A 23591-nucleotide genomic window follows, 5' to 3' on the forward strand; every position below is an offset into this window, starting at 1 on the left:
CTTTGAAAACTGATTTCCGTAGCTATCAGAATGATTATAATGATCATAATAATTGAATAAAAGAAGCTTCATTAGAGAAGTCAAGGTGCACAGAGCAGCTGTGGTGCAGTTCAGAGCTCTGCTCTCCCTGTGAGCACTGAGACCTTTCCCAGCTGTTCCCTTGTTCCGCAGAGCGGAGGGGAAGGTGAAGCACTTCCGAATCCAGCAGGAGGGGCAGCACTTTGTGCTGGGGACCTCGGCCTACTTTGAGAGCTTGGTGGAGCTGGTGACCTACTATGAGAAGCACCCCCTGTACAGGAAGATGAAGCTGCGCTACCCTGTGACAGAAGAGCTGCTGGAGCGCTACAGCACGGTACTGGGATGGACTGGGGTGGACTGGGATGGGCCCTGGCTCTGGTATGGGATCTCTGGGAGAGGTTAAGCAGGTCACTTTCTATGAAATTGAGATGGCTGTACTGACTTCTCTCACAAAGGTGTGAAGAACAGCTTCATCTTTGATTAAAAGCCAACTCTTGCCTTCCCCATGATTTAGGTAGAGAAGCCTTGCTGTGTACTGGGTGTTGTTGCCCTACTAAAATGAGATTTGATAATAGCCTTGCCTGAAGTTGGCCCTGTCTTCTATTGCTGAAGTGGGCAGTGGTCTTAAAATGATTGTGCAGGTGGCAATCGCTAAGATCTTTAGAAAAAATTGAAATATTCTGCTCTGCCTCTCACTCTGGACATTTCAGGGATGGTATCCTACTACCTTCTGTGGTAAAAGGTACCTCTGAAGGCTCACTCTGAGATAAGCATGAGGGAATCTCCCCAGGAGACTTGTCTCTAACCATTGACTAAACTAGGAGTGTAGATAATTAGCTGAGGATAAAGGGCTGCTTTCTGGATGGATGTGTTTTATTTTGAGGGAGCTTTGCTTTGGAAAGCCTGAGGTGCTGTCTTCACTTTTCAATATATGTCTTTTAGAAGCTACAGGAAACTACATCTGGCAGGTCTGAGGAAATCAAAACCTGGGGATTTTGATTTTTCTGGGGAGACTAAAAGGGACTAAAAAGATTTTAGACTTCAGGTTTTTTTGTAATGTTGCCTATAGCAAAGGTTCTGTATCCTAGGACTGGGTTCAAATGGAATCACAAGGAGAGGATAAAATGAAAAATATGACTCTGTGTAGTGTTGTAGAGTTATCTAACTGTGAAACCAATACTGGTACTAAAGTACTGTAACACAAATCTTAAGTGCAGGTATTTCTTTTCTGGTTGCACACAGAAGAGTACTCACAATCAAAAAACCTTTTGACTGATTAAAAGAGACATTTATAAGGTACTGCTGTTTCATTAGGTTTTACTGTTCATTAAACTGCGGCATAGACAGATTAAATAACGCACTTATCTTCAGTTATGTTCAGCTACAGAAGTAAGCAAAACAGAACTGTCTGGCTTCCCTTCTCTTCTGTTGGCCTATGTGCTGTCAAAAAGGTGGTTTCAGATATAAAAGTTCTATAAACATGAAGTACCTTTGTAATTTTTTGATTCCTGAAACTTGATTATTTTTTTCTTTCTTGTTTTTAGGAAAAAGATATTAATTCCCTCTATGAAGTCAAGATGTATGTGGAGCCCAGTGAAATCACCCCCACAGTGGTATGCTTAAAAAAAGGCACACTTACTGCAGACTTCTGAAAATTAGATTTGTTGGTTTCCTGTTGGCAGTAATAAGAAGAATTGAAAGCATCAGGTTGCTTGGTCTAGGGTGGGCTGGACAACAGAAATTGAAAGGGGGTGACCTTTTCTAGTCTCTCTTTAAAATTTGTACCTGTACATTTTCTTGTGTGCAGATCCTTTTGTGATTTATTCAGACTGGGAATTTGGGCACTTTCTGCTCTTGGGTCTGTGGAGGTGATTTGGTTTGGTGGGCCCCCAAATGAAATACCTGTGAGAGGGTTCAATTTGAGAAGGCCACATCTTCATGGAAAGAAAGTACAACATGGAAATTTCTGTGTCTATGGGTGTCTGTGCACTCTTGTTCCATTAGCAAACATGTTCTGTATGCACAAGTAAGTGCAGAGTTCATTCAGGTGCTTTCTATAAAAATTTGGTGCCTTTGGTCTATTAATGAGTTGTTAGAGTTTTTTCCTTTATATACTGTTTTGAAAACAAGTGTCCCAGCAAACATTATTTATCTGTAATTCTTGCTAGTGCCTGCCTACTTGTAAAGTCTCATGAAAATCACCTGCCTGTAAATTTTGTGACTGTAATTCTTTTTAAGTTTTTGGCCAGCATTGCTGCTGAACCATTTGGGTAGTAGTAAATTCAAGATAAAGGTTTAGTTCATCCTGCTAAAACTGCACATCTTCCTAAGGGAAGTGTGACCTGCAGGATAGCTGATGTGGTTTTGTAGGCACCTAAGCCGGAAAACTCCAAATGCCTATGAATGTGTTATAAAAGTGAAGGATTTATATGGCACTTTGGGTTTTAAAAAATTTTTTGTTTTATGTTTTCTACCTTAATTATGTTGCAGCACCCCAAGATTTTATTTTTTCTTTTTCTTTTTTTTTTTTTTTTCCCCCCAAGCTGGTAAGTGGAGAATACCAAAGTAGTATCACTTACTTCCACCAATAGATGTCACTCTGGAACTTCAGTATTTTGTTTTCTAAGCTTCATAAGAACAACAAAAAATCCAATCCTCCCTATTTTTTTTTTTTGTTTTAAGATTGCATTATTGATTATTTTATGACCTGTCCCCCCAGATGACCCCTTTGCTCTGTTTCTCTTAAAGCCTCAGAGAACAGTGAAAGCCTTGTATGACTACAGAGCCAAAAGGAGTGATGAATTGAGCTTCTCTCGAGGAGCTTTAATTCATAATGTCACAAAGGAAACTGGAGGCTGGTAAGGACAAAGATTCCTCCTGGGAGAACTTCTGGTGACTTACTGGATGGAGGAAAAAATGAGCTATGAGTAGTAGTTTTTAAAAACTGTCTGTTGTCAGACTGCTGCTTATTAACTGTGCCCTTATAAATCTTTATGCCGCTGTATTAAAAAACCCCCGCAAACACAAAATCCCCTAATCTTCAATTCTTCTTTCATGTCTTTTTCATTTTTCTATCCCACAGCAATAACCTCAGCCTGCAGAACCTCCATAGCCTGGTATATCTCATATTTTTTTCCTGTACTACATCCATCCTTCCTGAACATTTGTATGTTCTGGGAAGACATTGCAATCATTGCTCTACTTCTGTCCTTGCTCTGCTAAGCGTTTCTCAGGAATCAAACCCACCTTTTTTAGTGCTCTGTACAGTCTCCTTTCATAACAGGTTTTCTTTTTTAGCTGGCTTGTAAATTGCTTGGAAAGCTTGGGAATCTAATGTTTCCCTGTAGTTTCTACAGGGTAATCAACCACATAATAGTATTTTTAGTACTGGAGGGGGAAAAAGCCTCTTAAGTCATTAATTGCAGTTTACAGTAACTGTAATCCCTCTGAAATCATCTGTTACTACAGTTAATGATCACTTTGTTAGAGCTCTTAGCTACTTCATCATTTATATTTTCAGTGATAGCCAGCTAGACAATCTAGTATGGGGTATTAATGAACAATTTCTTGGGGATTATTGCTTCATTAATGGCCTTGTGAAGCTCTTTAGGTGTTTTTTTTTTTTTTTTTCATTCTCTCTACTTTCCTGTTTAAATTCAGGTGGAAGGGGGATTATGGAGAAAAAGTCCAACATTATTTTCCATCTAATTATGTTGAAGATCTGTCATCTGATAACTCTGCTGAGCTTGAAAACCAGGTGAGGGTAACAGGTTGTGCACTACATTTCCTTGGCAACCTACTGGAAGTGGAAGTCTGGTTTGTACACTCACAATTCCATGTGATTTATTTGAGAGAGCAGAATAGAGGGATGAATGCATTCTTCATTGTTCTCTGCTCCTGAATATTTTTGTCAGGACATCCCTTGCTGAAAGCTATTTAAGGAGATAGAGTATCTTGTGTTGGAGGGGAACCCCACATATCTATGATTTTATGATGGCTGAATTGGTGAGGTATTAGGAGATTCTGGTTGTTCCCTACTAATAAAAATCATAAGGAGATTAGATTTTTCATAGTATGGCTAAACAATAATGTGCCTGAAACTTAACTAGTTTTCCTGTATAATCACTGTCTTAATATTTGCAGATGAGAAAATTATATGTCCAAACACACCTAACTAGTCATTTTACTCTCCATTATCAAGTTTTTATGCATAAACAAATCCTGTTTGTTAAAAACAATCTAAAAATCTGGTCCCATGTCTTGGACAAAGAGATCTTGAACAAAAGAAAACAGAACTGAAGAGTAATAAGTTTTGACATTTTTGAATTTCTAAAATAAAACATTGAATTCTTTTGTTCTTCTGAAGCACTTCCAGTGATTTTCCAGAAGTCTTTGGAGAAAACCACAAGTATTACATTTCCTCCCCGCTGGTTATTGTAACCTTAAGCAAACTTGAGAAATGAACAGTTGTGTCAGGACAGAAGTAGTCTTGTTTTGACTGCTCTCACTGGAGAGATTCTTGTGAGCATGCTTTCAGCAAAGCTAAGATTAGATTTAATGGTGCACATTTATTATTTGTTAATGTCCTGTGCATGTTCACTCCAGAGATTTAGGGTCAGATTTAACTCATGTTTTTCAGATCATTGAGGACAACCCACTGGGCTCTCTGTGTCGTGGCATCCTGGTGCTCAATATGTATAACGTTGGTGTGTATTTTCTGATGCTTATGTATGGACTCCTGACCTTTCTCTATTGAGTAGACTCCTTTATGTTTAGCAGGAGGGATTTTAAAAAAAACAAATCAAACCCTTCAAACACCTACTTGTAATAATATACCCAGCAGAATTAATATGTTGAAACTTCATAATACTAAATGCTGCACTAAATCAACAATGACAACTTAGAAAAAGAGCTGTTGGATTTCAGTATAAATTTCTTGCTATGGTATTACCTAACAGTGAAAATGCCACAAGGAAAACACAAAAAGCCTTTTGTCTTCATTCTGGAGCCCAAGAATCCGGAGGATCCAAGTGTTGAGTTTGCAACTGATAAAGTAGAAGAACTCTTTGAATGGTACCAAAGTATCCGTGAGATCACCTGGAAAACAGCAGAAGAGGTATCGCTGCAAATTTATCTGTTGTTGTTTTAATGATGTACTGCTATAAATTTACAATAGCTTTTGGCTTTAGCTGCCCTATACTGCTAAATGTTGCTCTCACATGGTCCTTCACTCTCTTGCATATTGCTGTTTGTTCATTTTATTGTTGCTGTGCATCTTGTTCCATAACCTCTCTGGGGAATAGTAAATGAATTAGCATTTTATGTAAATCAATGTTAACAGGAGTTTTCCACCAGAGTACTGTCTGTGTTGCACCCTGTCCCTCAGTGAAGTGTGCTTGGTAGCCCAGAGTGGATACCACTACAATTTTCCATCTGGTCACACTGGTTCATCCCAGTGTTAAGCAGCAGAAGCTCTGATATCAGGCTGTTCTTTTCAGAGCTGTGAATTCACCAGTGAGGATGTGTGAAATCTGAGCTGCCTAAACTCTTCTTATCCTCTTTGCTAACTCTGTTTTCCAGTGAATGCAGTGGCACTGATAGGATTGTTTGGCTAATACTTTATTTGTAACTAATAACCACATTCTGGGTTTCCCAGTTCTTCAATACTAGTAGTTCCAAATACTTGCCTAAAGATTCAAGGATTCTGCCTGAATTTAGCTTTATGTCCCTCTACCGTCACTTAAAGACATTCTTCAAGACTTGCTTTTCCTGTTCTGATGTACTAATTTACCTCCTTGTAATCTTTTCTAGTATTTAAGAAGTCTCTGACTTGACCAAAAAGTCCTTACTTTGGCTGTGCTTAAGGATACTATTTTTTTTGTTGCTTTTATTTACCTTTTATTGTTAAGTGGATGATACGGTTAATGGAAAATGTGTTTCAGTACCATGTTGGCTCATGCTGTTTATCTGTCATATGGAATGGAAGTGTTCTGAGGGTCGTCCTGATCCTATTTATAGCAGACAAGATGATGTCTCAAGCAGAGGACTGTAAATACAGCAAGGGGAGAAGCAACAGGAGCTGTTGACCTATTGTTGGGGGAGGAGGGATACAGTTCTTGTGCCAGGCTTTCATTTAGAAGTAAAAATGAGAAAAAGAGAAACATGACCTAAAAGAAGTGTCTCCAAATTGAATGTTTTTATGCTACAACAATGGCTCTTCAGGAGCCTGGCAGCTTTTTCTCTCTCCGTTCAGTTGGAGAAGTATTAAACAGTCTGTGTTCAAAGATGCTTTAAAACTCATTTCTGTCAGTTGGGAGGCTTTTCTCACAGCGTGGCCTCTACAAAGTTCACATGATAGACTGACTGCTGCATGGGGAGGGGATGAAGAGGAGGAAAGGCCCTTGTTGCCAGTACAGTTAACAGGCTGAATTTTGGGGAAGGAAAAAGCACAGTGAGTTAAGACTGTGCTGCAGTGTGATACAGGGGGATTTTTAAAGGAGTTTGGTTTTGGGCAATGCCTGTTACGCACAAAAAATAAAACTGAGCTTCATGTCTCTTGTAGTCTCTGCTCAGTACTGACACTTGTCATGCTCCCTGGGGTGGCTGTTCCTTGCTCTCCTGCTTGGTTATCTCAAGAGGGTTCTGGCTAGAAATGAGCCCATGCCACCAAAAAGTGATCTTTTGCTGCTCAGAGCTCTGGTTACTGTAGAGTAATGTCTGGGAGCTGTGGTGGATCACTAAGTACAATGAGGTTTGTACAGCTTTTTCCCAAGGTTATTTCCAAGTCTAAACACTGTATTCCTCTTTGTTTTTCTTGGACTTCAATGTATAATCTCTGGTTCAGTGAGATATTCTGGAAACCCATGGCTCCCTAGTTCTGATTTTCATTCCTTTTATGTTTATCTTGTTGAGGGAATTCTTTTGGAAGGCTTCCTGATTGCTGCTGCTTCATGATCTTTTGTGCCAAAGCTAATCACTGTTCAGTGTGGGACTCTTCTAACATGTTTTATCCTGTAGCTGCTTCTTATGCCTGAAAAGCCTCCAGCCCAAATGTCTCCACTCAGGACACGTCTTGCTGCTTTTAGCAGTTCCCAGTCTCTGCTGGCAGGGAACACTGCTCAGCTTCCTCAGAGCAGGTGCTTGCAAATGTGGAAGTTGAGAGAGTGGGTTTGGTACTGGGGGGATTTCAATGAGATTGCACATGATTTTCCATACAGAACATGATGGGTTTGGTGCACAAATAGAAAACGACAGAGGAATGATGCTCAGAGGGTTTCAATTTCACTGTTTGGGAGCTGCTAACAAGACTTAAGTTCTGCCAAGGATTATAAATAGATACAGAAACACTTTACTACCCTTTGCATTTTTTCTGCATACATTTGCATTTATATGAGGTATAGGGTTAAAAATGTAACTAAAAATGAGTTGAGTAGAGCCACATTAAAAGGAAAAAAAATGTTGCCAGGATTTTGAGCATGACTGGTCAGGGAAGAACTGAAACCCTTGCTTATAAAACAACACCTTGCTCCCCACCAAAGAAAAACCCCTAAAAGTACATCCCCAACTAAACCTCACCGTTTGGTTATTACCTGTTCTCTGAGCTGGGTCTGAAAGTGCATTACATCTGTGCAAGTGTATAAGGTATCAGATAGGAATCTGGGCACCAAAGAAGGCAGTCATTAGAGTGCACCCTGGAGCTACTTTGCCATAATACTCACTGTTCCTATAATCTAAAACTTTGTTATGTTTTCCAGGAGAACAGGAGGAAATACTGGGAAAAGAACCAGTTAATTGCAATTGAATTATCTGATCTCGTAATCTACTGCAAGCCAACAAGCAAAACCAAGGACAATTTAGGTATTGCCTTTAATTTTCACCCTTTCTGCTATCATTACAGAAGTTAGTTGGGATTTTAGGTCTGAAGATAAAATCTGTCCTATTGGAAAACAAAATTCTACTTCACCCAGGCAGTTTTCAAAAGCACTTTGAAATTGTACACCAGGGAACTTGGTGCTGTTCATCTATCACAAAAGAACTGTCACAAATTTTAATTAGTTAACTAGAGACACCCTCTCAGATAAATATTCCATGGGGAAGCTCACTAGTTATGTGTCAATTGACTTTTTTGAGATTAAAAACTCTGGCTGAACACTTGTGATTTGTTTGTAAAAAACCTTCATAAATAGGTTTACTGTGCATTTTTTAATTTTACTGTAAGAACATGTTTGCCAGGAGTAAGCTATTGGAATGATGTATGGCTTCATAATCTAACTAGGCCTGTGTAAGTGCAGCTGTGCATTCTGACACTGAAATATGTACTTTTTATTCCAGTTTTTTGTCATTGCTGCTGGAGAAGCCAGCAAATGTGCCCTTTTTCTTTAAGTTTCTTTGCAAATGTTTTTAATAAGCTGTCACTGCATTTAAGACATTATAATTATAGTAATTTTTTGAGACATTGGCTAACCCTGGCTCACCCTTTCTTCTCCCCATTTAAACCCAGGAAAAGATGTCTCATTTAAATATGTGTTATAGTGATCAGAAGTACATTATTAGCAATGATGAGATGAGAACATGACTGCAGGCTCTTATCTGCCCTCCTGTAAAGCGTGTGGCAGGAAGGCAATTTTAATTTCCAGGCTTGATTTTCAACCACTTTGCTGTGCCTGTCTGAAAACAGTGCCAATTATTGCATTAAAGAACAAAGCAAAACAAAGTAAAACAAAGTGTTGGTGAAAATGCAGTATAAATGTCTGTTTCTTTCTTCCTTTGGTAACCACTCTTCTTCCTCCTACCTCTGTGTAGACAATCCTGATTTCAGAGAAATCCGTTCTTTTGTGGAAACCAAGGCAGAGAGCATAGTTAAGCAAAAGCCACTGGAGTTGTTGAAGTACAACCTGAAGGGCCTGACCCGTGTCTATCCCAAAGGGCAGAGGGTTGACTCATCCAACTATGACCCATTTCGCCTCTGGCTTTGTGGCTCCCAGATGGTGGCTCTGAACTTCCAAACTCCAGGTAATTTTCCCTTGGAAAAAGAATCTAATCCACCTTCTGTTTCACTGTAAATGAGCCCCTTTATGGCCCTTCTGCCCTTCTAATCACCATCCTAATTATTTGAACTTCTCTCCAAGAAGCAGTGTTTGCTTTTTAATGTGTGGGTTGCCATCCAGATCTGGGCCCCAGAAGTAGGTCTCTAAAAGCCCTGTCTCTGAGCCTAACTGCCGCCAAGCCCTAAAACATTTATTTCACCTTGATATCTTTGTGGTAAGCAAACAGAGATATTTACAGTGAGTTTCAGATGGCTGAACGGTTGTGCAGCAACCATTCCACTTCCTGGTGAGGCCAGCTAGTTTGTGATACACTTCTAGGAAGCTGGGTGGGGATGGAGATGGGTTTTTTGGGATTAGAAATGGTAAAAAAATGCCCTGTCAGATTCAGTTACTGAAGGAACCCAGATTCCCACCTTTGCAGCTCTTTCTGATGAAGTGGTGGCTAGAAAGAATGGCAGAGAGGAGCCATTAATCTGGTATTTCCTTAGCTTTACTCCAGGGGATCTTGTGTTGTGACTGTTGAACTCTATCCCCAGATAAATACATGCAATTGAACCATGCCTTGTTTTCCCTGAATGGACGCACTGGCTACGTGCTGCAGCCAGAGAGCATGAGGAATGAGGAGTATGACCCAATGCCAAATGACTCCAAGAGGAAATTGCAGATGATTATGACAGTGAGGGTAAATCTCCTTTATAAATTGTTTTTTTATAAGTCATAAATATCCATAAAAACTAAAAATAAAGCTATTATGTTTCAGAGCAAGATGTGACAGACTGTCAAAATACTGTTTTTAAATGTCAGTGTGTGTGTGAGAATAAAACTAACTTCACTTGTTCCTGAAAAGAAATACAGGTCTTTATCATGCTAATGAAGAACATGCTATAGGACTGAAAACACAATCCTGGGATGATTTTGTGTAATTGCTAATAAATACATCAAATGAACTAAGCTGAATTTCCAATCAAATTAGTTCTTAGTAGAAGGGTCCTATTGGAGATTGATTAGCAGCAGACTAACTAGTTCAGGGATTTTGAGTGTGAAAGAGAGATATTTATAATGATATATAGAAACTAAACAGAAAACCTAATAAGCTGATCCCCCACTTCATATTTAATACACTATGACTTAATCTGAATGTCATTCTCATTTTTCTTCAAGAGATGAGTTTTTCATTGGAAAATGTTGCCATCTTGACTGGGTGCCAAACAGGGTTGAACTTGTTTCTGTACTCAGTTGCTATGCAGTAGGACAGGTTCTTAAAAAGAATGTTTTCTGAGAAAGAAGAAACACATTAATTTCTCTTCACTCCAGTTTAAAGGTGAGGTAAACAGGGCCTGTGAATGCAAAGCAGAAATGTCTTGAAATGGGTATGTAATAATCACAGAAGAAAGACAACAAAACTCGTGCTAAAGGCCTGGCCTGGAGCTGCACACTGTGTAATCAATGTCAGCTACAGTGTCTTTTTTCCTTACAATGAAAATCATTGAATTACCTCGACTATGGGAGGTATTGTAATTGGTAGCACAGCTAATACATTCAAACATATTCAAGAGAGAGAATGTGTGCTTTTCCATGTTCTGGATTTTTCCCCCTCTAGTTCTGTAGACTGCCTTCTGTTCAGCAACAATGATGCCAAGTTTCCTTTGGAGGTGGTTATAATTTACAGTTGCTTTTGCAGGTTTTAGGTGCTCGTCATCTCCCTAAACTTGGTAGAAGCATTGCCTGTCCCTTTGTAGAGGTTGAAATTTGTGGGGCTGAATATGATAACAACAAATTCAAGACAACGGTTGTGAGTGAGTATCTGTGGGTTGCTGTGTTGCAGGGATATGATTCTGCTTCCGGAGTACTTAAATAAAGTGAGCAGAGGATGAACATTATAGGGGGAGTAAGTTATTATAGGTCTGGACTGATGAGTCACAAAGGCTTGTTCCCTTACTTATCTTGGGGCCTGTTAATTTGAGAAACTTCAATGTATATTAAATTTAGAAAAAAACAGTACTGTTGTGGTTTGGGGGAAAAAAAAAAAAAAGTCCCATTCTGTTATGTTGTTTCCCATGCATAAGTTTGTGTATTTGCATATTTTAAAAAATTACTGTCTTGAGAGTGCCTCCAACAGTGCTAGTCAGTTCCCAAGTCTGGCCCAAATGGGGAGTTACTACTGTGAGCTCCAGACTGTGTTTATTTAAACTGAGGTTCTAAGACTGGCACCCCCTTGGAGACAGCCTGGGTGTATAGGGCTGTAAAATAGTTTAACTTGAAATGCATCAGAAGTTTGATCAAAACTTAGTCCTTGGAAATTCTGGGTAAGGAATGTGTTTGGTGTATGTGAACTTAAGTGTGCTGAAATGGGGCAATATTTCAGCCACTTCATATTTCATCATTTAGTGTTCCTGGATGCAACAGTGTTCCTCTGGTAAAAAAACAGGCTTTGGTTCTGATTATCCAAACCAGCGATACCAGTGGAAAATAAACACAGCATCAGAAGCAGAATGTGCATTGTGGCTCCTCAGTACTTCAGAGAAGATGATTATGATTTAAACTTCTGTGGGAAGTGACCAAGTCTTTAGAGAGCAGAGAGCAAACTTCCTGGCTGTGTCACATATACCAAATCTTGGTGTTCTGTACATAACTACAAAAATTGGGCCAAGGTACATGAGTTTTCCTAGTGCTTTTCCTGCTTTCTCTTGGATATGGAGCATGAGGCATATGAATATGAGAAATTAATTAGCTTCTTCTTTTCTTTATAAATACATGTCCAAGGGGTTTGATATGTTTGAGTACAAATAATAGCTTTTCTTCATGGGTTTTCATCCCTGCCAAGTTTCCTCCCACCCCCACCACCAAGTAAACAAATACAAACTTTCTGAAGCAAGGTTACAACATGAGACAGATGGTAAATAGGATTTTTGGGCTTCTTTTCTAGGGGAAAATGTCCTGGGATACATACTCGTATGTGAGTGAAGTGAAATTATTGCTTCATACTGCAAATGTTTTCTTTTCATTACAGATGACAATGGCCTTAATCCAATTTGGGCACCTTATGCAGAGCAAGTGAAATTTGAAATTTATGACCCAAATCTGGCGTTCCTGCGCTTTGTTGTTTATGAGGAGGATATGTTCAGTGATCCCAATTTCTTAGCACATGCCACTTTTCCCATCAAAGGAATCAAATCAGGTGAGATCAGTGGTTATAATGAGGTACTGTTGAGCATTATTGTACTCTGCCTTCCTCTCTGATGCCAGACTCCCTCCTGCCTCGATTAAGCTCCTTCCTCTGGCTTTAGTTTTCAAGTTTTCCTCTGGCTTTAATTTTTTAAAGTTTTAATTTTTCATTTCACCTGATGTGAAATCAGGTGTTTCTCAATTTTGCCAGTCTTGCTGTTTTCTGCAGTTGCCATAGTAGAGCCTGCTCTCAGCAGAGGAGCACTTGAGCACTGAAGAATGTTCAAAGTGTGCACCGTTTCTGTGACAGCAAATTCCCCCTTGACGGACTCTATAACTGCCCTTTGTTTTCCTTCCCCCTGCCCCAGGTTTTAGGTCAGTTCCTCTCAAGAATGGCTATAGTGAAGATATAGAGCTGGCCTCACTTCTGGTGCACTGTGAGATGCAGCAAGTTCTGGTGAGAAGCACTGGGGTTTGTTGTGTGCACTTAGTGTGTCTGCTACCAGTTCTTTGGGGAAACCAGGAACTGAGGATTGTTTTCTGTTCTGTGTCTGTTGTGGTGTTGTCAGGCATTTCTTCTGCAGGTACTGAGGAAGACAAATAGAACAAATTGAGTTACTCTCCCTCTGGGTGGACAGATTACACGGTTGTTAAAAGAAATAATGCACAAACAAAGCCTCATTACCTCCAATAGTTTTTGCTGTAACAGCATGGTCGTTGTCTTTCTTTGTTAACTGACTGATGCCATGCAAAGCTAGCTAAAATCAGCTTTGGCTTCACAGATTAATCTTTTTTTTTAAAGGCCCTACATAAAAAGAAATCACTTCAGCGATAGAAGATAGTAATTTCTCCCAGTATTTCATTAAAATAAACAACCCATCAAGCAGAAGACATATCTGGTTCTTAAAGAACTGCTAATCTTCTCCTTTTAAGCCTCTCCAAACACCTACTTGAAATAGTAGTATTTTAAAACACATGGGGGAAAAATAATGATGCTCATGAATCCAGGCATTAAAGCAGCTGATCTGTGAACAGTGTTTCTTGGTGTTCCAAGGGTGCTGCTGTATATGTTGATTTGTAGGATATTTCTCAGACACTTTCTCAATAATATATTATGTAATTTAAATACACTAGCGATATGATGAAAGTTTAAAGATGCTTCTGGGAAGTGGCTGTTTCAGGGTGCTTTCCAGCACCCTTATGATTCAGAGAAAAAAAAAAGTTCAACTTCTTATTTGTAGTCTGTCAACCCTTTCAGGCCCACGCTGCACTTCACACCAGTTACATTATTTTTCTGATTGAAACATCAGCTTCTGTGAACTCTAAGTTGTCATGTCTCCAGAGAGATTTGTGCCAGCAGTTGCATACACTGAACTGAAAATTTCTGAATTCAGTCACATTGTTCTTCCCAAAGAAGTGGAAGCCTTTTTCAGACATCCTCTGTGGATGTTTTTACGAAGTCACCTTATAACACCTGATGTAAAATGACAGTGTGTGCAATAACAATGTTTGAAAGCTGTGGCAGGTTCCTGTAAATTCCTTCTGTGGGCCAGCCAAGGGTTCTGAGAGCAGGAGAAGATTAGAAGCTGAGACCAGGGATGTGTGTGTGAAGAGGAGACCTTTATCCTTTCTAGATAATATTTAAATTGTTCGTATTTCATGGACTCAAGTCTTGCAGGGGAGGCCTGGTAAACTGCTGGTTTTGGACTTGCTGCCTTTGAGAAAACTGACGAAGTCACCATTGCCTAATGCTGAGCATGGACATCACTTGTGGATACATTGCAAATCCCTCCTGCCGTGGTTTCTCTTCAGGAATCCAGATCATTATCTGCCTGGGGCAGGAGCAGCTCTCAAAGTGTTGTTCATAGCAGCAGTCTGTCTCCCAATCTGTCAGCACTGACTCCTTTGACAGGAGCACATTTCACACTCTAGAATCCCCTTCTGCTTGTTAAGCCAAGTGAAGATGCAGCTCAGCTCGGTGTTTTTATAATGTCTAGTGGTAATGCAGTGGCAGGACAAGTTCCAAAAACTCCCTGCAACAAATCCAGACTCACCACAGTTGTTAACTCTAGAACTTGTGCCAGATCATTCAAGAAGCATCAGAAAAGATCAAGGTTGCCTCTGCTCCTCTGCTTCTTTTTAAAAAGCGATGACCTTCCATAAAATAGTACCATTTAATAACAGGCCTGTTTATATACAGAGCCCATCTGCATGCACTGGGAGATGAAAGACAAAATTATAATGAGGAATTACAGATGGCTGTGGAGTTTATCAGGAATAGTAAAGCAAAAATATTGTAGACATAGGCATGCACATTTGTGAATTATTATGTGAGGCCTTATGTAGTTCCTGTAGAACTCAAACAGGTTTTTTGATATTGTAGGAATTGTGCTATACTGAGGTAGTTGTTGCATTTAAAAGCATGTCTTATTTGCTTTAAAGTTGATTTACTTCCTTCAGAAAGTGCATGTATTTCTTCAGCTTTTTCTGACTACACTCAGCCTAATTGGTGTATATGTTCTTGACTTAAAGATTGAAGTGGACATCTTAAAGTGCAGTTTAAGCTGTACCTTTGTGGATACGTTCATTTACAAGAACTAACAGTGGTACATATGCATCTTGATGATTACACCTGCAAATTGATAATTAGCAATCTGCATTTTCTTTGTGATTTGGGAATACAAAGTTTCCTACCCCTTTACAAACAAAAATTAAACAAATCACTCTTTAAATCATAATCAGTAGCATAGTGCTGAGGCTGTTTCAGTTGCTCCAACCCATGCCTGCATAGGAATGTGTTTCAGGAGGAAAAAAGGTTTAGGAAAGGATCTTGTTGCTGTAACTGAAACCCCTTGGGTATGTTGCTAAGCTATCAGTTTTCCTAGATCTGAACTGAATGCAGAAAGAGGCATTCTTATTAGTATGCTGCCTCTGAAAATGTTTGGATTTATTACATTTATTGATTGCATGTCATTTCTTGTAGAAGGAGTATCTTGTTTTGCTGCTGATGTGAAAATTAAGACTTCAGTCCTGCCAGTTCTATTCCCCACTAGTAACTCTATAAAGAGGCAGCTTTGGCATCCAAAGTTTTGAAGTATTAAAATAATTTGAAGTCCTAAAGGGAATCATGATGATTGTTTATGGTTGTGGAATATTTTGAGACCTTCTACTGTGGGCCACAATAGAAACTCTGACCTACCCAGTTCCTTTGCCAGGTACTGAATTGCCATAGTTACACAGAAATAGAAGATCTGTCCTTCTTTTTTGACCACCTGAGTATTTGCTGCTGTGAAGGGTCCTATTCACCAGTCAGTATTGTGACCTTTACTCTGCATTTCACTAGAAAATCCCCAGGATTGTCACTTTGTCACATGATGCACAAATATGATGGAAGAGCCAAAACCTAAACATTTTAAAAATGTATTTAATAATATTATAATCTGATAAGCCATCATGAGACACTATTTTCTGTTCTTTCCTCAACAGCCTAGCATGCTCTATTAGGGAAAAATATTCCAATGGAAGTGTTTAGATACACAGGTTTTGTGACCTGTGCTAGAATGCCCCTGATGTCCCTGTCAGAGGGTATGGCTGGTCATACTGTGGGGCTGAGGGGGTTTTTTTAGTGCTTTCTACGTTAGTTTGTTTCCAGAAATATTCCAGAAACATCCTATCAAAGTAATTTTATAAAACGTTCTATGCAGTTATTAAAACATGGTTAGGAAAACAAACTCATCCCCCAAACTCTGTCGATTCTGTGTAATTTTGGGAAAGTGTTTTACAAAATGACCTTGATCTCCAATCTTCCTTTGAAGGAGAGTGAAGAAGAGCTTTATTCCTCGTGTCGGCAGCTTCGGAAGCGCCAGGAGGAGCTGAACACCCAGCTGTTCCTCTATGACACCCACATGAACCTGAGAAATCCCAACAGGGATGCCATTCTGAAAGAATTCAGTGTCAATGAGCACAAACTACAGATTTATCAAGAGACTTGCAACCGCAGGTGGGTTGATGATTGTTCTCCCTTCTAAGGCAGCTCTGTGTAGGGAGGATTTATGGTGAGGAAACCTCAGGCATATCAAAGGGGGCATCTAAAGAGTGGTGAGGGTAGAATGAGCTCGTCTGGAATGAGGAAGGGCTGTGGAGAAGCCAGGCTGGGTCTCAAGCCACTAGAGGCCAGCAGAAGCTGAGGAATGTGTGCTCAATGAAATCTCAGTTGCAGTGATCACAGTGACACTTGTAATCCTGTCAGGTTTTGTATCCCTCTTTGCTGCTTTCCTGGAGGAAAGCCTGGAAGTATATACAGACAAATAAATAAACCTCTTCACTCTTGCTACACTATCAGAGTTATGTCCCTGGAAATGTCATGCACATATGAGATATGTGGAAAGAGATACACAGACCACAAAAGATAAAACCAGTATTGAGTTGTAACAGCGCAGCATTGTCAGTTCAGTGTCAGTGCATTCTCCAGAGCTCAGGGGAAGGTTCCTTCTCCCTTGCTGCCACCTTTGGGCTGGGTGTGGGGGAGGTAGAGGGAGGCTTCATGTACCAAGAGAAAGGTTTGAGTAGATCTCAAGACTTTATGTAGTCTTGCCTTTTTTTGTGTGTGCTGAACAGCTGCATGAATCACTTGTTTACTCCCATTTCTTGTGGGAAAAAAACTGCAGTGCTCATTGCTGATATGTTACTTGCCAATGGTATCCAAGTGCATTGAATTTGATAGACTGTTTTCCTCTGATAAATTCCTATTAGGCTTGACTTTTTCCTTTTCTTTTTCCTTAAGATTAAAGGAGAAGAAAGTCAGTAACAGCAAATTCTACTCTTAGAGCCCATCATTCTTTGATGTGTGCTTTGTGGTGCAATTCAAGAAGAGATGAATTTATCCTGGTCATCCTACCCAGTGACGGTCTCATCAGATGGAATGACTGAAAGAAGTGCAGGAAGAGGAAATATGGATTTCCTTTATAATTTCTTCTTCTAAGAAAAACTGTTTTAATACCTAGTAATTTATATTCTGTACAAAGCATACCTTCTGTGCAGGCCAGAACTTCTGTGCATTCAAGATTTTTAAAACTTGAGGATGTGTAGTTGGATGGACCTCACTTCTCATTATCAATACCTGAAATACAAATCATCTCCTGTATGTGGTTACACAGGCTGTAGATAAGACAGTCACAACAATTTGCATGCATGGCATCACACCACTTTTAACAACCTGGCTCCTCAAGATTAACTAGTAGTGAGCTTTTAATTTATTAAGTGCTGTAAAAGCACTTCTACACCAGCATTGTCACGTTATGTATGTTACAGAACTGGAGACAGCAGATTGTGCTGCTGATACTGTACAAAATATTTTGGGCAGCTATTGTCTCTTATTAAAAGTTTTCTGTTACATTTTTGAGAACAAGATATGTTAATTTTGTTGAAAGCAAATACCCTCTGGGACTGTAGTTGTGTTTTTCCTGTTGAACTCTCTTTAAAGGTTTAAGAAAGGAGCAATGTGTGAACTTCTATTCATAGCCCCTGTGAACTTCTGTTCACAGCCTCGAGGCACTGGAAGGAAAAGATATGCAGTAGGAGATATCTGTTTATTTGCAGAAAGGGAAGGTATTTAAAATTCTGAGAAGCACTTACTTTTGTACAGTATCATTTCTGCAAATCCTTTCAGCTGCTAATGTGCTTAGAAATGAATTTTTAAATGAACTGTCAATTTTTAATCTTGCAATCCTACGTAGACGATAGTCAAATGATAGTGTGCTGTAAATGTAGATCGTTTTCCCAAAATGTAACTAATCCAAGAATTATAGTGTGCACAAATATAGAGGTACATCCGTCTGGTGCCTTTAATCAAATCAAGAACATGAGGCTGCAGATGAAAATACTTGTTAGATTAGCAAGTGTATTTTCCTGCCAGAGCAGAACTAAAGGCCTTCAATGGAATATTTAACAGCAGTTGTCATAATTTGTGTATGTGTTGGTCCTTTGTGCTAGTGCTGGTATTGTCACCATCAAATTCCTGGTTGTCTTACCTCTACCTGGGATGGGTTTTGCTGTCCATATTCCCAACTTTAACGTTCAAATGTGTGCAGAGGAGTTTAGTTTTCAGAGTGACTGCCTGAGGCACAAAATGCTGCTTCCACAGAGTTGTACTTCTGATCACAGAGGACTTGCACAGAGATTTGGGATTCATGGCCTGATGCAGCTGCCTCAGCAATTTGCAATTTCTCTTGCTCCCCAAGCTGCGACTTCTGTTGTTTCAAGAGGCGCTTAAATGATGCCATTGTGCATTCACAGATGATGGTTTGAGGAACCCCCTTGAGGTTTTAGCTATTCTGTAAAGACAGTCTTGTCTCAGAGATGAAAGTGTTATAATAGTGTATCCCACAATGGGGTGGCATTTGTAAATTTTTTATTATAAAGAAATTAATTACTAATCACCCAACTGAAAAGCAGAGAAACGTCAAAGGCAATTCTCTGCTTTTCATCCTCCTTCCTGAAATCTCTTCAGTACCCAGCTGTGATTGACCTGTTCAAGGCTTAGATGGGTGTAAACCCTGCTCAAGCAAAGAAAAAAAAATCATACCAACTGTGGGTTTGGGAGGTGGAGCTGTAACCTAGACTGCTGTATAGAGCTAGTTTATCTTCATTATCCAGGTCTGGATTGTTCTGCCTGTCAGAATTTTTTTTAAGCTCAGTTCCAGAGCAGACCCAACAGAACTGTCCATTTGTCCTGGCTTCCTCCAGTGGTGAGTGTATTCCTGACACAGCACAGCCACTGTGTGATGGACACAGGTGTGAGTCCCTCATGCTGCTCTTGTGCAAATATTTAAGAATTAGCTCATTTTGTACTCCTTTGAAAAGTCCTGTGCACATTCTCCACTCAGGAGTTGTAAGAGTCACTCCATCAGTATTTATGCAACTGCATTTTGTTTTACAGTAAGTCTTTTCCCCAGACTATGATGTTACACGGTGTGCAGAATGAAAATCCTGCAGTGACTCTTCTGCTGACTTGCAAGGCTGTGTTCTAACTCTTCTCTTGGTTCTTGCATTGTGTGTTTTATCTCCCAGGCCTCACCTCTCAGTTCTTCCTTGGGGCAGACTCTGTAGCAATTTTATCACAGTTGCAACTGTTTGAGAATGAAAGTAGGTTTGAATGTGTGTGCTTTGAATGTGTAATTTTTTTAATCCAGGAGGGAAAACGTTTATAAATTTTTGAAGTTAACAATTGTTAACTTGTTATATTCTTCTAGCAAGTGTTTTAAATCATTGAAATAACTTATTTTAATAAATAATTTTTGATATCTCACATTGATGTGGATGATGCCAGGTGCTTGTTTAAGCATTGCTCGTTGAATTTCATGACTTTTGCCAGTCATTTGAAGCAGTGAGTTCTTATTGAAAAGTGATCAGCTGGTGTGGTATGGTGTGCTCTGCCAGAGGTTGGGAGAAGGCCATTTCTGTGTCTTTAAGATGAACTGACTTAATGATTGTTTCAGTAGACATGGTTATTGCACGATTGCACTTCCTCTGGCTCCAAACACACGAGGCAGAAGGAAAAGGTCAAAGATTGAGTTTAACTTGTGACTCCAAACCAGCCTTTTTCAGTGAGAGGCAGATACAAACTCCAGCTCTAGTGAGAATCAGATTTGTATGAGCTTGAACAATTAAATCTGAGCAAGGCAAAGATTAAATTTGTGGTAATTTGGAAGAACAGTAATATTGATGTTTACAAAAGAATTTTATCAGAACATTTTCTGCCTGTGAAGTTACACAGGGAGAACTGCTGCTGGGTGAATGCACTCTGTCTTTATGTGGTGATTTTTTAAATTGTTGGGAGTCTTGGGAACAAGTTTTTTCTCATCTTTTGATCAAAATTACATGCTTATTGAACATGAATCCATATGAGGCGTCTGCAGCCTAATTCTAGAAGGTCATTAAATGACCCAAATCACCTTAGTGAGTATTGGTATGCATGAGTTCTGGAGTCCAAAAAATTACTACATTTAGGTGTTTTATTGCTTGTATTGTCACTTTTTTCCACCCCAACATATCTATGTACTTCTCTGTTGAAAGCATTTTGTTAGTTTTGCAGTTCTTTAACCTTGGGGATGGTGAGGTGGTGTAACCTGTGTACCTGACACTAGCTTTAAATCCTCCAAACCAGTGGGAAAAAAATCTAAATGTGGTGTGGAAGCTGAAGTGCAGTTGAGTTCTGCTACAGTCATGTGTCAGCATTTTTAACTGCAGTCCAGCTAGTTGGCTTTGTTCCAGACTGAAATTCCCTTTATATCATGACAAACAGAAGTTAAATATAAGGAAAATTAACCTTCAGAATCAGTTTACAGATGAATTTATCTTCTGATCCATAACAGCATTTATAAACATGCTCAGCTGTTAGTTTTAAAAGAATTTAAATTAAATTAAAAGCAGTTTAATTTGTTGCTGGTCTACATTTTTAGCTGTTATTCCAGCAAAACAGGGAATTGTGAGCTTGACTAAAGTAAAGCAGTAGTTCTCCCAACTAGAACTTGTGTACTTCTGAATTGCAGTTTAATCCCCAGATTCTTTAAAATATGTGTAAATTATCAGTGTTCAGGACCCTTTTCTCTGACGAGCACATAGTGAATTATTAAAATACTTTGGAAGGTATGTGGGAATCAGTAATGAATAGTAACAAACGGACATTTTGGTTGGGTCCCTTAGGAGAAGGGCCTATAAAAATCTGGTTTGATTAAGCATCTCAGAGAAATATATTTAAATACACATAAGTATAAATTTTCATGTATATCAGGCAAACTTGTACCTTGAGATGCTGTGTCTGAGGTTAAGTAGCTGGCCAAGTAAACTATTCACTTTAAACATCAGCATCATTCTTTATAGTGAGGCACCTATCAGTTGTTCAGTGATTTTGAGGACTAATCGAAAAATTAGGAAAACTAGGAAAAATTGAATCTGAGCTACATTTTCATTTTGCTCTTTCAATTTTTAGGTGCATTTCTGGTAAATCAATTTCAGGAATTCAGGAAAACAGGCAATAAACTAACACACTTGAATTAATTACCCTAATTTACCCAGCTATTCATACACGAGGAGTAATGACAAAAACAGGAAAAAGGAGAGAGAAGTCTCATTTAAAAATACTTCAAATAGAGCAGCTGTGACTGTCTTTACAGGGATGGAATTTTCAAGCAATTTTAGAGTATCTCCTTAAGCCACAGACTGCCTGTTTTCCTTTTGGAAAGAGTAAGTGTATCCTTCACCTCTGCTGTGGTCAGGACTTTGGTTTTTTAATAGATGGAGCTAATAGACATGGAATTAATGAATCCCTTGTGCACCGGTGACGGCTCTGGGGTGTGTCCCCACATTAATCCCGTGTGCTGGAGCACACTCTTGGGCCATTAGGACAAAACAGTTCCTCGTGCTCTGTTATCTGAGAGTTCTGTCCTTGACTCCAGGCAGATGAAAAGCTTCACATGTTGAGCTCAGCTTCTGCAGGACTTCTGGTATTTGGGGTTTTGTTGGGCTATTTTTGTCTTGTCAGGAGCTGCTGTACCTCAAAAGCTGTCCAAGGCCTGAAGCTCAGCTGGTACTGACAGTGTGGATTTAGGATTCATGGCTTAAGGACCCTTCCATGGATGTTTTTCACTAGCCCCACCGCTGAGATAATTACAAATAGCAGTAGCTGAGTTTTGCTAAAAGATTACAAACAGCAGAGAAAATTCCTCTGGGGCACAGGAGTTCAGTTCCCTATATTAAAACCAATTTTTTTTACAAGACTTGGCATGAAATACCAATGCTGTTCCTGTGCAACAGGCTTGTGCAATTTCTTCTACATTTTGGTTTTTGTCGTCTGCTGGCATTTGAATTTTTTAATCTACTTCTGATAACATTGTGTCAAAGCCAGAGAACTTAAAGGGGAAAAGAACAAAGTGGTTTCCACTTGAAAAAACAGAACTGTTGGAAAGAGAGCATCGGCCTAGTGCTTTCATGAGGTCATGAATGTCTTTTTTCTGTTTTATTAAAAAGATTTCTTCTTTCTGCAGATGATGTTGTATATTAATGACTCCTGGAGAGTGGCCCTTGTGCCATCAGCGCTCAGTTGGAGGCACATAAGCTCTTTATAAGAAAGTGCAACGCTCCTGCTACACAAACAGCTTGTTTGCTATTAGAGAGGGGGGGAAAAGTGAGTTCTCTCTTGAGCTGTCCCTCAAGCTAAGTATTAAATTTAGTTTCTTTCATGGTGTACTTACTGGTAGGGGAATGAGGGAGAAAAGTCAGATTTCAAGCATAAAAATACAAAAAGTTCCCAACAGTGTGGGCTGGGTTCTTTTAAGGTGAATTTACCAGGAAGAGAACTCAACAGTCAAAAAATAATGCTGTTTTCAGTCACCATGAGCTACAAAAATCTGCATCTTCTAAGCAGGGGTGGCCGTGGATTTCTACCTTGGTTCCTCTAGTTAGGCTCTCTTGTTTTCTGAGAATCCTTTAACAATGCAATGGAACTGCTCTGCTTCTTATTCATTACTTCCCCATTTCAGTTGTAGCAGAGTTCAACAGAAGTATCTGGAAGTTACTAATAATTTAAGATCTGTGTAGCTTCAGCCATTAAAATGGAAAGAATAAAGGTTAAAGAGAAGTTTTAAATTCTTGAAGGATTCTGCTTTTATCAAGGGGTACAGAAGCTGCAATGCTGATGAGTTAAGGGAAAACAGCTTTGTGTTTAACATTTGAGGTGAAGTTTCTCCATTTCTATATTAAACTGACAGAGGGAATTGCATGGGACAGCAGTGGCCTGTACTTACAGTCTGATCTTCTAATCTTAAAATTCCACAAAATTATGAGTTTCCTTGTAGCAAGTGTTTATCTTCCTATCACAAAGCTGAAATCCTATTCAGATGGTGTCAGGTGTTAAAGAAGTATTAATAAAGGCTAAAAGTGTTTTATAAATAGTGGAACGTGAATACAATCACTCACCAAATGTCTTTGATGAATTATTTGTTTAACCATTCGATAAGGCTGGGAAAAACCATAGGCTTTATTTATGAATGCACTTCAGCTGGCTCATTCATTTTAAACAGGCATATTTTACTGTCAGAAAAATCTACAAATCTGTGGTGCTTCAAGCACTTTGCTGTAATTTAGATTAAGCACAGTGCATTTTCCAGAAATGTCATTAGATACCAGAGTTAACTGAGGAAAGCATACCAGAATGTAAGAACCCCATTTGTTTATTGTCTAGCAGTTTATCAATTAATCTTGGTTAGGCATATATACATCCAAGCTGGGAAGCAGAACTGGGGTTTGGAACATGATCAAAGAATAAGTTTATTCTCCTCTGGATCATGTAACACAAATGCTTCA

The 23591-nt window shown here is 39.3% G+C and overlaps 1 protein-coding gene across 3 annotated transcripts in view; it reads left to right on the forward strand.

Annotated features, from left to right (window-relative positions):
* PLCG2 (phospholipase C gamma 2) overlaps positions 1-19536 on the forward strand; it is a 55007-nt gene extending 35471 nt beyond the window's left edge. For all 3 annotated transcript variants that reach the window (XM_066194673.1, XM_066194674.1, XM_066194675.1), the window contains exons 20-33: positions 172-352; positions 1563-1631; positions 2767-2876; positions 3679-3775; positions 4658-4724; positions 4977-5134; positions 7773-7875; positions 8821-9030; positions 9602-9747; positions 10747-10861; positions 12076-12243; positions 12599-12687; positions 16046-16230; positions 17014-19536. In XM_066194673.1, coding sequence (XP_066050770.1) covers positions 172-352; positions 1563-1631; positions 2767-2876; positions 3679-3775; positions 4658-4724; positions 4977-5134; positions 7773-7875; positions 8821-9030; positions 9602-9747; positions 10747-10861; positions 12076-12243; positions 12599-12687; positions 16046-16230; positions 17014-17056 — 1741 coding nt within the window. In that variant the 3' untranslated portion in view covers positions 17057-19536. The remainder of the gene's footprint in view (positions 1-171; positions 353-1562; positions 1632-2766; positions 2877-3678; positions 3776-4657; positions 4725-4976; positions 5135-7772; positions 7876-8820; positions 9031-9601; positions 9748-10746; positions 10862-12075; positions 12244-12598; positions 12688-16045; positions 16231-17013) is intronic.
* Positions 19537-23591: the final 4055 nt, after the last annotated feature.

This window comes from Chamaea fasciata, unplaced genomic scaffold (assembly GCF_029207755.1).
Source record: "Chamaea fasciata isolate MVZ Bird 193981 ecotype frontalis unplaced genomic scaffold, bChaFas1.0.hap1 SCAF_12, whole genome shotgun sequence".
NCBI lineage: Eukaryota > Metazoa > Chordata > Aves > Passeriformes > Sylviidae > Chamaea > Chamaea fasciata.